Source organism: Rana temporaria, chromosome 6 (assembly GCF_905171775.1).
Source record: "Rana temporaria chromosome 6, aRanTem1.1, whole genome shotgun sequence".
NCBI classification, from domain to species: Eukaryota; Metazoa; Chordata; class Amphibia; order Anura; family Ranidae; genus Rana; species Rana temporaria.
Genome location: NC_053494.1, coordinates 1,505,020 through 1,518,796, shown reverse-complemented (window position 1 = coordinate 1,518,796; position 13,777 = coordinate 1,505,020). Strand labels below are relative to the sequence as shown.

General features: G+C 45.6%; 1 protein-coding gene across 1 annotated transcript; it reads left to right on the top strand.

The window, feature by feature from the left end:
• The first annotated feature begins 2,329 nt into the window (after positions 1-2,329).
• On the top strand, positions 2,330-3,241 carry LOC120942734 (taste receptor type 2 member 40-like). Its single transcript, XM_040355659.1, has one exon. It carries the CDS (start codon positions 2,330-2,332, stop codon positions 3,239-3,241), a length of 912 nt encoding a protein of 303 aa, XP_040211593.1.
• The last annotated feature ends 10,536 nt before the right edge of the window (positions 3,242-13,777 follow it).

Below are 13,777 nucleotides of genomic sequence, written 5' to 3'. Positions count from 1 at the left end.
ATTATAAGTATTGGAATTTCCTTTCAAATTTGGCTGTTAGTTAACTTAACGAATTCAAATGTATCTAAAATTACGAATTATCTGAAATAACGAATGCCATTTCTAAACGAATGAAGTAATAATAATAAATAACAACAATATTATTATTAATTATTATTCATTTGTTCCGTTCCACTCATTTAGATGCATCATTCGTTATTTCAGATAATTTGTAACTTCGGATAAATATGTATTCGTTACGTTAACTAACAGCCAAATTTGAAAGGAAATTTCAATACTTATAATTTAATAGTTAGTTATTATTAGTTTGTTAGTTAGCTATTCTTTCGGATTTTCCTTCTTATTTTCTGGATTCTCAAATTAAGGGAATTTTGAATTGACACATTTTCAAGTTTTCAAATTTACAAATTGCAATCATAACCAATGATCTGAAAAACCATAAAAAAAAATGAATGAAACAAATACGAAACCAAATAAAATTTTCACCAAAGCACAAGTCTAATGGTTTCGAACAGAGTAGCACTGATCCTCCCCTTCTCGGATCTCCCAGCAGTGCTCCTGGCTCCTCCCCCGCTGAGTGCCCAACTTTCTATGGGGGCACTTAGGTGGGCTTGCTCTTGAGCTGCCCTGTCCATATCTATTCACTCCCTGCTCCTTTGTTATAGGATTGGATTGCTATCATTCTGCCCATTGAGGAGGGACAGAGTCAGGAGTGCCGCTGCTCTCAAGCACAGTGCTAGATGGAGATTGGGCTCAGTTAAGTGTAAGGGGGAGGGGGCTGCAGCTACAAGTATCTGGTCATCCCTGCTGCCGGTTGTCTTCTCTCGGTATCCCTGACACTGGGATAAGTGAGGGTGTGCATGTGTGAGATAGAGGGGCCGCATGCAGCGGGTGCTGTCATCTGTGGGGCTCATCCAAGGATGGTATGTAATGCCCTTCAGTGCCACCCATTAGTGCCACCTCTCAGGGCCCACCAATGCTGTCTATCAGTGGCCACCGGTGCCACCTTATCAGTGCCCATCAGTGCAGCATCATCAGCGTACATCAATGAAGGAGAAAAATTACCGTACATACTCCAATATAAGCCAAGTTTTTCAGCAATTTTTTTGTGCTGAAAATGCCCCCCTCGGCTTATAATCGAGTCACCTTTTTGCGTCTGATCTCCCAGACTTTGGGGACCCGGTACTTGGCACACGTGTAGCCTCACTCTTCCTCTACAAGTGTGCAAAGTTTGTTGTCCGGGGGACCTACGGTTGGGGAGCATTGGTTTTTCAAAGCTGGGCACCCCTTCCATAGACTCCCATGTTAAACATCAGTCTATGGGAGGCATGGGCACAGTGAGGCATGGACACAGTGAGGCATGGACACAGTGAGGCATGGACACAGTGAGGCATGGGCACAGTGAGGCATGGACACAGTGAGGCATGGGCACAGTGAGGCATGGACACAGTGAGGCAAGGGCACAGTGAGGCATGGACACCGTGAGGCATGGGCACAGTGAGGCATGGACACCGTGAGGCATGGACACAGTGAGGCATGGGCACAGTGAGGCATGGACACAGTGAGGCATGGACACAGTGAGACATGGACACAGTGAGGCATGGACATGGACACAGTGAGGCACAGTGATGCATGCAGATGGACACCCTAGGCTTATACTCGAGTCAATACGTTTTCCCATTTTTTTTGTGGTAAAATTAGGTGCCTCGGCTTATATAATAAAAAAAATATATATATTTTTTTTTAAATGGTCTTTTTAATTTATTTTAACAAAAGAGGTGATCAAAGGAAAGCTCTATTTGTCGGGGAAAAAAAATTATAAAAATTAAATTTGGGTACCGTGTTGTATGACCGCGCAATTGTCATTCAAAGAGTGAGAGCGCTAAAAGCTGAAGATTGGTCTGGGCAGGAGGGGGTGTAAGTGCCCGGTAAGGAAGTGGTTATAAAGGGGGCTTCCAGGTTTTGGTAAGTCATTTCTGCAGACCCCTACATATACAGGCAGGTATGGGATGTGGTCAAGGGGGGCTTGTGTCCTCATTAACATGGCAAAGTTCCCTCTTTATGTTGAGGGCACATAGCCTGGTATTATTCCGGGAGGGAGGGAGGGAGGGGTGGAAGCTTGCCTTCCCCATTCCCTGATCTGCCAGGCTTTGTGGTCGGTGTGTTTTTTTTTTCTGTGAACGTCATTCATTGAAAACCTGCTCTAGTATCGTATCTCTGTACGGTGTAAACTGAGAGGCAATCATTTGCATTGGCTAAACTTCATTAAATAGCCCAGGAAACTCCAAACAGATCCATTCTGATGAGCTGGAGAGCAGCAGAACTGAAAATGGTGCTCTCAGAGATTGTCAGCTTTTCCATTGCTGTTTTAGAAAGCCTTCTATCCCTCTACTTCAACTCGTACATTGTGGCCTTCCACGTGAGAAGACTCAGGAACAAGGTGAAGCTGAACCCTCCCAGCCTCCTCCAGCTGGTCATGGGGGCCACTAACATCAGCATGCGAGGAATGGTGCTCGGGACTTCCATTGCTTTATTGTTCCCTATTTATCATGTGACGAGGTTGTACCACGCAACATTGGTCATCGTCCCTATCCACTTAAACTTCAGCTATTGGCTGATTGCCTGGCTCAGCACCTATTACTGCACCACCATCACCAACATCCGAATCTTCATCTGGATGAAGAGGATCCTCGTGTCCTTCTTGCCTCACCTGCTCTTCCTCTCTGCGGTTGTGTCTTTTATCCTGTCTATCCAGTCAGTCTGGTATCTTAACATCCAAATCTCCTTTCACAACTCCACACTCCGTTCCATTTTACCAGATTTTAAATTCTCCATTTACAACCCCAATGTAGTACTGATCATCAGTCTCTGTTCCAGCCTGCCCTTCCTGGTGACCCTCGGCGCCCTTGTGGTGACCATGTCCTCCCTCTTCAGACATATCAGGAAGGTGAAGAAGAACGACTCAGGATTTGCTCCTCCGAACCTCCAGGCTCATGTCAGAGCTATGAGAACTATGATATTATTTCTTCTCCTTTCCATCCTCTCCAATGTTGCTGAGATCTTTAATATTGTGGCTCCATCTTTCTCCTTCTCCAGTGACTTGCTACAGTTCATTATATGGTTAATGGTAGCTATCTTTCCATTGGCAGAAGCCGTCATTATTATCCAGTCCAGCCGCAAGCTGAAGGAGATGGTTCCACAAATATTCTGTGTTGGAAGATTGATGGGAGGCCAGAACTAGGACCTCCGTCCACCAGTGAGTTCCATTATCTATTTGTACCATTATCTATATTTACCATTATCTATATGTACCATTATCTATATGTATCCTTATCTATATTTACCATTAGAGATAAGGCTTCATATAGGACTGACGTAGTGATGAGGGAAGTTGGATCTACACAAGCTTGTTGAATCCAAGAAAAGTGAATCCATTCATAGTCACACGGTACTGTGCAGTACATAGAGGTTCCATACATAGAGAATAAGAACAGATACCTCCACCCAAAGACCACCCAAAGATCACCTAAAGACCACCCAATTACCACCCAAAAACCGCCTAAAGGTCACCTAAAGATCACCCAAAGACCACCTAAAGACCACCCAATGACCACCTAAAGACCACCCAATGACCACCCAAAGACCGCCTAAAGGCCACCTAAAGTCCTAAAGACCACCCAAAGACCACCCAAAGACCACCTAAAGACCACCCAATGACCACCCAAAGACCACCTAAAGACCACTCAAAGACCACCCAAAGACCACCTAAAGACCACATAAAGATCACCGAAAGACCACCTAAAGACCACCCAAAGACCACCTAAAGACCACCTAAAGATCACCTAAAGACCACCTAAAGACCACACAAAGACCACCCAAAGACCACCATTTCCTTGACAGGTTTCACCAAAAATGGCTTGAGCAAGTAATTTTTTGATGGTATTGGTGGTCTTCAGGAGGAGATATCATGGACACCTAAATAAAATAACCTGAATTATCTGATGTTATCAACCAGCATATTCCTCCATCTTTCCATCATGCACACGAGACGTTAAAAAACGCTATAAAAACGCCAGGAGCTTTGCAGTGAGGTTTTCAACTTTTTTTAGCTTTTTTCAAAGTTTTTACAATAGTGATTTTTAGCGTTTGTTAGCGGTATTCAGCGCTTTTCCGTGTAATCTTTTTTTTGAAGAAGAAGAAGAAGAATAAGAAGAATTTATTTTTTCAATGGATCAAAAACGTTAAACGCTGGTGAGTGATGTTTTTGAGAGTTTATCGGTGTTTATCAGCGTTAGAACGTTTTTACAGCTGAAAAACCTCTCTTATGCCGCGTACACATGACCGTTTTTTCTGACGTTCAAAAACCCGTTGTTTTTCACAACGTGATTCCTCTCCAGCCTGCCTTGCATACACGCGTTCATGCAAAAAAAACGTCCAACCAAAGCATTTTTTAAAATTCCATTTTAAAAAATGTTTTTGCATTGTTACATGTCCCCTGGGGCAGGACCCGGGTCCCCAAACACTCCCCTGGGGCAAGACCCGGGTCCCCAAACATTTCCCTGGGGAAGGACCCGGTCCCCAAACACTCCCCCTAGGCAGGACCTGGGTCCCCAAACACTACCCCTGGGGCAGGACCCTGGTCCCCAAACACTCCCCTGGGGCAGGACCCCGGGTCCCCAAACACTCCCCTGGGGCAGGACCCCAGTTCCCCAAACACTCCCCCTGGGGCAGGACCCCGGTCCCCAAACACTCCCCCTGGGCAGGACCCGGGTCCGCAAACATTTTTTGCCTGTTCGGAAGTCCTGGTGTGAACCGGGGTGGGGGGTGTTCGGCTCATCCCTAGTCCCCAAACACTCCCCCTGGGCAGGACCCGGTCCCCAAACACTCCCAGAACCGAACCGGGGTGGGGGGTGTTCGGCTCATCCCTAGTAACAACCTCTACATCTTGTTTGTCTGGAGCTTCATTCTCTGTTTAATTAGTATGGTGACCGTGGCTTCCACCACCTTTTCATTACACCTCTACAGACTAAAAATGATGAAGAACAAAACACCATCTTTTACTAATGACCAATCGTCATATACAGAGGAGAGAACAAGTATTTGATAAACTGACGATTTTGCAGGTTTTCCTACTTACAAAGCATGTAGAGGTCTGTAATTTTTATCATAGGTTCTCTTCAACTGTGAGAGACGGAATCTAAAATCCAGAAAATCACATTCTATGATTTTTAAATACAGTGGAACTTCGGATTACAGGTATAACTCGTTCCAGGAGAATGCTCGTAATCCAAAGCACTCGCATATCAAAGCGAGTTTCCCCATTGAAGTCAATGGAAACTAAAATAATTTGTTCTACATTGACTTCAATGGCATGCAATACCACATGCGGCCAGAGGTGGGGGGGTGCCGGAGAGCCTCGGAAACAGCCAAAAAGACCTAAGGACACCTCGGGCTGACCTCAGAAAGACTTTGTTCCCGAGATTTGCCAAGGTCAGCCAAGCTGTCCTCGAGCCTATTTGTCAAAAAAGTTATTATAAGTTAGTTATTATTATGGATTTTCTCATTTCGAATTTCTGAATTTTCTCATTTCCAAATTTACTAATTTCCACAACTCCAAATTTTCGAATTGACGTATTTACGAATATTCGAATTTACAAATATTCAGAATAATTTGAAACAGGTGTTCGTTAATTCTGATATTTCTAAATGAACGAATTTGTCGACATTTTAAATAAAACGTCTTTTCGACAAATTCGTTCATTTGGAAATATCTGAATAAACGAAAACCCGTTTAACAAATTATTCTTAATATTTGTAAATTTGAATATTCGTAAATACGTCAATTCGAAAATTTGGAAATTTAGAAATTTGGAAATGAGTACATTTGGAAATTAGAAAATCTGAAATAATAACTAATAATAACTTACCTATTACTAACTATTCAATTATAGGTATTGGAATTTCCTTTCAAATTTGATTTAATATCTGGTGGTTGAGTAGTCTTGGATCTAGACGTGTGCAAGTCGTTTTATTTAAAATTTCGACAAATTTGTTTATTTAGAAATATCAAAATTAACAAAAACCTGTTTAACAAATTATTCTGAATATTTGTAAATTCGAATATTCGTAAATACGTCAATTCGAAAATTCGGAAATTTGGAAATGAGTAAATTTGGAAATTTTTGAAATTAGAAAGTTCTGAAATTTGAAATGAGAAAATCTGAAATAATAACTAACTTATAATAACTTTTTTATTGTTCCAATATTTTATTGAAAGGAATGGTAATAATACAGGCAGTATAATGCATTGATAATGCAACATGAAATGCAAGGTTGCGGACGCAGCCGCAGTGTAACAAAAGTCATATGAACAATAAACAAAAGAAACTTCCATAACCGCATTAGAACTTCTCATTTCAGGGTGAGAGCCTGCTTGACATGAGACTTGTCCCCGGTAAAGGGTCGCGTGGGCAGCTCGTCGTATCAGGGTTGGTCAAGAGCAAATTGGCGAGCCAGCCTAACGATGTAGGATGGTGAAACGCATCAAATAGGGAAATGTAAAGAATACGAAATGTGTCTGGTAGGGGTCATGAAGGAGTGTAAAATAGATCAAAGGGGGTCCGCGTTAGAAGTATTATGCGTAGTCTAGTATAGGATCGGGACCTGGCAGAGCAGGGGGGACTTGGTGTGGGAGATGGGGGGGAAGAGGGGCGTACCAGATGAGATGGGGGGGCGTAAATTAAGCAGGTGTGGGGAATTTTCAGTTTTACAATTTTTCAGTTTCCCACCACAGCTCTCGGGAGTCCATTAAGACATGGCCGTCTTATAATCATCCGTCGAGGTAAAGTGTATCCAGCAAGCCCAAGATTCAGTATATTTAGAAGGTGTGTCATGTGTCTGATGGATCGGGTTCTCCATGTCTGCAATCTGGTTTATACGCCTGAACCACTCAGCTATAGTCGGTGGTTCCAGAGCCCGCCATTTTGTGGGGATGCAAAGTTTTGCTGTGTTAATCATGTGCATTGCCAAAGAACGGGAGTAGGTCTTCGGGGGTATGTTGGAGTGGTGGAGCAGAAACTGCGCTGGTGAGAAGTCTAGGTCATAGGTGGAAATGCTGTCGGTGAGGTGATGGACCTCTTTCCAGAACGTTTGTAATTTAGAGCACGACCAACAAATGTGTAGTAGGGAGCCCATCTCGGCTCCACATCTCCAACACAGTGGGGAGACAGAGGGGTAGATGGTGTGTAGTCTTAGGTGGGCCTTTACCATCTTGAAAATAGTTTAAAAGTGTTTTCCTGGGTGTGTACATTCACCGTACCCTTGTGAATACAAGAGAATATAGCTTCCCAATCCCGATCTGATAGGTCTATGGAAAGTTCGGCTTCCCATTTTCGGCTGGCCCAATTGTCTTTAGGGTTACAATCTGGGAATAGTAGTGCGTACGTAGAAGAGATTAGGTGGGTCAAAGGTTAACTTATAATAACTTAACTATTACTAACAATTCAATTATGGGTATTGGAATTTCCTTTCGTATTTGGTTCAATATCTGGTGGTTGGGTAGTCTTCGATCTAGACGTGCAATTTGTTTCATTCCACATTTCGACAAATTCATCAAATTGGAAATATCCAAATTAACGAAAACCCGTTGAATGAATAACTTACCTATTACTAACTATTAAATTATAGGTATTGAAATTTGCTGCTAGTGAACTTAATAAATACAAATTAATCAGAAGTTACAAATTATCCAAAATAACGAATGCTGCATCTTAACGAATGAAACAGAACAAATTTTGAATAAATAATAATAATAAAATGTTTTTATTATTATTATTATCAGCCCTCAAAATTTACACTCGCCTCTCGCATTTTGCGAGTAAATTTTGAGGGCTGGCGAGTGTCTGGCTGGCTGCTTGGGAGCAGGGGGGCGAGCGAGAAGAGGAGAGGAGGAGCCGCCACCGCCGCGGCGTTCAAACCGCGGGGAACATTACAGCTTTCGATTCAATAGCTGTGTGTTTCACCGCAGCATGCGTCTTATACAGCCCCTCCCCTCCGGGAAACTGATAGGCAGATCACCCATCCCAGGATTGGATGGGTGATCAGTCTATCAAAGTTTCCCGGACAAGAGGGGAGGGGCTGTATAAGACACGCGCTGCGGGGAACACACAGCTATTGAATTGAAAGCTGTAATGTTACCCACGGTTTGAACCATTCGGCAGGGGCTCCTCCTCTCCTACCCAGCACAGGTAGGATGCAGGGGAAGAACTCTGGCTAATATGTGTGTGTGTGTGGGGGGGGGTCTGGAAGAACTCTGGCTAATATGTGTGTGGGGGGGAGAAGAACTCTGGCTAATATGTGTGTGGGGGGGGGAAAGAACTCTGGCTAATATGTGTGTGGGGGGGGGGAAGAACTCTGGCTAATATGTGTGTGGGGGAAGGAAGAACTCTGGCTAATATGTGTGTGGGGGAAGGAAGAACTCTGGCTAATATGTGTGTGGGGGAAGGAAGAACTCTGGCTAATATGTGTGTGGGGGGGGGGGGAAAGAACTCTGGCTAATATGTGTGTGGGGGAAGGAAGAACTCTGGCTAATTTGTGTGTGTGGGGGGAAGAACTCTGGCTAATATGTGTGTGTGGGGGGGAGAACTCTGGCTGCAAGTGGGTGAGGGGACTCTGGCTGCAATGTGGGTGAGGGGAGTCTGGCTGCAATGTGGGTGAGGGGACTCTGGCTGCAATGTGAGTCAGGGGACTCTGGCTGCAATGTGGGTGAGGGGACTATGGCCGCAATGTGGGTGAGGGGACTCTGGCTGCAATGTGGGTGAGGGGACTCTGGCTGCAATGTGGGTGAGGGGACTCTGGCTGCAATGTGAGTCAGGGGACTCTGGCTGCAATGTGAGTGAGGGGACTCTGGCTGCAATGTGAGTGAGGGGACTCTGGCTGCAATGTGGGTGAGGGGAGTCTGGCTGCAATGTGGGTGAGGGGACTCTGGCTGCAATGTGAGTCAGGGGACTCTGGCTGCAATGTGGGTGAGGGGACTCTGGCTGCAATGTGGGTGAGGAGACTCCGGCTGCAATGTGAGTGAGGGGACTCTGGCTGCAATGTGGGTGAGGGGAGTCTGGCTGCAATGTGGGTGAGGAGACTCCGGCTGCAATGTGAGTCAGGGGACTCTGGCTGCAATGTGGGTGAGGGGACTCTGGCTGCAATGTGGGTGAGGAGACTCCGGCTGCAATGTGAGTGAGGGGACTCTGGCTGCAATGTGAGTGAGGGGACTCTGGCTGCAATGTGGGTGAGGGGACTCTGGCTGCAATGTGAGTGAGGGGACTCTGGCTGCAATGTGGGTGAGGGGACTCTGGCTGCAATGTGAGTGAGGGGACTCTGGCTGCAATGTGAGTGAGGGGACTCTGGCTGCAATGTGAGTGAGGGGACTCTGGCTGCAATGTGAGTGAGGGGACTCTGGCTGCAATGTGAGTGAGGGGACTGTGGCTGCAATGTGGGTGAGGGGACTCTGGCTGCAATGTGGGTGAGGGGACTCTGGCTGCAATGTGAGTGAGGGGACTCTGGCTGCAATGTGGGTGAGGGGACTCTGGCTGCAATGTGAGTGAGGGGACTCTGGCTGCAATGTGGGTGAGGGGACTCTGGCTGCAATGTGGGTGAGGGGAGTCTGGCTGCAATGTGGGTGAGGGGACTCTGGCTGCAATGTGAGTGAGGGGACTCTGGCTGCAATGTGAGTGAGGGGACTCTGGCTGCAATGTGGGTGAGGGGACTCTGGCTGCAATGTGAGTGAGGGGACTCTGGCTGCAATGTGAGTGAGGGGACTGTGGCTGCAATGTGGGTGAGGGGACTCTGGCTGCAATGTGAGTGAGGGGACTCTGGCTGCAATGTGGGTGAGGGGACTCTGGCTGCAATGTGAGTGAGGGGACTCTGGCTGCAATGTGAGTGAGGGGACTCTGGCTGCAATGTGAGTGAGGGGACTCTGGCTGCAATGTGGGTGAGGGGAGTCTGGCTGCAATGTGGGTGAGGGGACTCTGGCTGCAATGTGAGTGAGGGGACTCTGGCTGCAATGTGGGTGAGGGGACTCTGGCTGCAATGTGGGTGAGGAGACTCTGGCTGCAATGTGGGTGAGGGGGGTCTGGCTGCAATGTGAGTGAGGGGACTCTGGCTGCAATGTGGGTGAGGGGACTCTGGCTGCAATGTGAGTGATGGGACTCTGGCTGCAATGTGGGTGAGGGGACTCTGGCTGCAATGTGGGTGAGGGGAGTCTGGCTGCAATGTGGGTGAGGGGACTCTGGCTGCAATGTGGGTGAGGGGACTCTGGCTGCAATGTGGGTGAGGGGACTCTGGCTGCAATGTGAGTGAGGGGACTCTGGCTGCAATGTGGGTGAGGGGACTCTGGCTGCAATGTGAGTGAGGGGACTCTGGCTGCAATGTGGGTGAGGGGAGTCTGGCTGCAATGTGGGTGAGGGGACTCTGGCTGCAATGTGAGTGAGGGGACTCTGGCTGCAATGTGGGTGAGGGGACTCTGGCTGCAATGTGGGTGAGGGGAGTCTGGCTGCAATGTGAGTGAGGGGACTCTGGCTGCAATGTGGGTGAGGGGACTCTGGCTGCAGTTTGTTGAATCCAAGAAGAATTCAGATATTGATGGACACTTGTGGTCCTTTGAAGACCAAAGGCTGGGAGTTATAACACACAGACTTGGTGTGAAAGAATTTTCTAGATGTAGATCTACTGAGGATATACATGGAACTTCATCTATAAACTATAGAAACTTGGGGCCATATTCACGTACGACTTACGCCGACGTATCTTCTGATACGCCGCGTAAGTTCTCGGATGCGCCGTCGTATCTATGCGCCTAATTCTTAAAAGAAGATACGCCTGAATTTTGGCCTCATCAGACCGACGTAAGTCTCCTACGCCGTCGTATCTTGGGAGCATATTTACGCTGACCGCAAGGGGCGCTTCCGTTGATTTACGCATCGAATATGTAAATGACCTAGATACGCCGATTCACGAACGTACTTGCGCCCGTCGCTGTAATCTACGCCGTTTATGTAAGGCTTACGTCCGGCGTAAGTTTACCCCTCATAAAGCAGGGGTAAGTCATGTTAAGGTATTGGCGCGGGAACATCGATGTTTTTTACGTCGTTTACGTAAGTCGTACGTGAAATGGGCTGGGCGTAGGTTACGTTCATGTCGAAAGGCATTGAGCCGTCGTATCTTAGGGAGTGTATGCGATGTGATTCTGAGCATGCGCCGTTCATTCGGCCATTCATTTACATGGGGTCACGGTTAATTTACATGTATCACGCCCACTACCTTCCTACTTTAAATTAGGCGGGCCAAGTTACGTTACGCTGGCACAAATATGGGAGCGAGTGCTTTGTGAATACTCAGCTTGCCTCTCAATGTTACGTCGGCGTAGCGCATATGAGATGCGCTACGCCGGCACAAAGATGTGCCGAGCTACACGAATCTGGCCCTTGGTCTTTGTACTATATAAAGTTAGTCTGTAAATGGTATAAACTTGGTCTATATACTATATAAAGTTGGTATATATAGATATCTGTTGAACTGGGTTTGGAGGTTAACCACAAAGATGGCTACAGCATGGTACTAAAGTTCTGTGAGGGCGTCCATAGACATCCTTCCAGAATCCCACCCCCTGCTCGCATCCTGGGTCACCCCATCAGTGCCCATCAGTGCCATCTTATCAATGCAGCCTTATCTGTGCGCATCAGTGCAGCCTCATCAGTGCCCATCAGTGCTCATCGGTGCAGCCTCATCAGTGCCCATGAGTGCCGCCTCATCAATGCTCATCAGTGCAGCCTCATCAGTGCCCATTAGTGCAGCCTTATCTGTGCCCATTAGTTCTCATCAGTGCCCATCAGTACATTTGGGTGGTCAAAGACCAGAGCGTCGTGCGACGTGGCTCCCAAACAAAATTGGCGTCCTTTTTTCCCCACAAATAGAGATTTCTTTTGGTGGTATTTGATCACCTCTGCGGTTTTTATTTTTTGCGCTATAAACAAAAATAGAACGATAATTTTGAAAAAAAATTATATTTTTTACTTTTTGCTATAATATAATATTTACTTTTTGCTATAATATAATATTTACTTTTTGCTATAATAAATATCCCCAAAAAATATATAAAAACATTTTTCTTCCTCAGTTTCTGCCGATATGTATTCTTCTACCTATTTTTGGTAAAAAAAAATCACAATAAGCGTTGATTGATTTGTGCAAAAGTTATAACATCTATAAAATAGGGGATAGTTTTATTATTTTTTTATTATTATTTTTTTTTTAACTACTAATGGCGGCGATCAGCGATTTTTCTCGTGACTGCGACATTATGGCGGACACGTCGGACACTTTTTACACATTTTTGGGACCATTGGCATTTTATCAGCGATCAGTGCTATAAAAATGCACTGATTACTGTGACAATGACACTGGTAGTGAAGGGGTTAACCTCTAGGTGGCGCTGTAGGGGTTAAGTGTTCCCTACTTAGTGTTTCTCACTGTAGGGGGGATGGGCTGTGTGTCACATGACACTGATCTCCGCTCCAAGTACACGAGCCAAGATCAGTGTCATTCTCACTAGGCAGAGCAAGGAGATGTTTGTTTACACAAGCATCTACCCGCTCTATACCTCCGTGAGACGATCGCGGGGATCCCCGCGGCGATCGAGTCCGCAAGACCCGCGGTCCGACTCACGGGGAAGGTGGCAGGGTCGTGAATGCGCCGGCGGTGGTGCGCTCGCGACCACACGGCAGGCATTTAAAGGGCCACGTACAGGTACGTGATAATGCCTGTCTGTGCCATTCTGCCGACGTATATATACCGCGGGCGGTCCTTAAGCGGTTAAATAAAATCTCTGCATTGTTAGGGGGCCACACCTTCCTTTATAATCATAATTCTCCTCATTATCAAGAGAAGTGTGTAGAGTCCGTCCATAATACCAAATAAGAGCAGATCCCGAGACTCAACATGTTTACAATGTAATGTCATATTTCCAATATTTACTGATATTGATTATCGCTTCTTGGTATCAGTTTTTATTGATTATCCCTTCTTGGTATCAGTTTGTATTGATTATCCCTTCTTGGTATCAGTTTTTATTGATTATCCCTTCTTGGTATCAGTTTGTATTGATTATCCCTTCTTGGTATCAGTTTGTATTGATTATCCCTTCTTGGTATCAGTTTGTATTGATTATCCCTTCTTGGTATCAGTTTGTATTGATTATCCCTCCTTGGTATCAGTTTGTATTGATTATCCCTTATTGGTATCAGTTTGTATTGATTATCCCCTCTTGGTATCAGTTTCTATAATGTCTGTTAGCGGACGGACAGTCACCTCCTGAGGACACCTCTCTCGGCTCCTGTCTCTCTCTCTCTGATGATTTGGTTAGGAGAGAGGATTGGAAAGTACTTTGTGTGTAATAAAATCTCCTTCATTTCCATGAAGAGGAGAACTAAACATCACCGACTGTCCCAAACCATTCACCGGGATCATGTTATATGATGGCCGAGAAATCTAATCCGAGGAACGTTCCATGACTCCAGTCTGATCCGCCATCGACGGGAGCAACAAAATCATTCCAGATATACACCGACCCAGTTTCTTTCTTTATGTATTCATATTTTACTTTTCACTATATTACAACTTAATATAAAGATGTATAAAATTTTCTACTAAACCATCACTTCTAACAAGAAATTAGGGAGCTGCAACAAGAAGAGTTCTATTATTAGTGTTATTAATAATGATATTA

Excerpts from the sequence above, each read along its gene's own strand:
- LOC120942734 (XM_040355659.1), top strand. The coding sequence starts at position 2,330 with ATGGTGCTCTCAGAGATTGTCAGCTTTTCCATTGCTGTTTTAGAAAGC.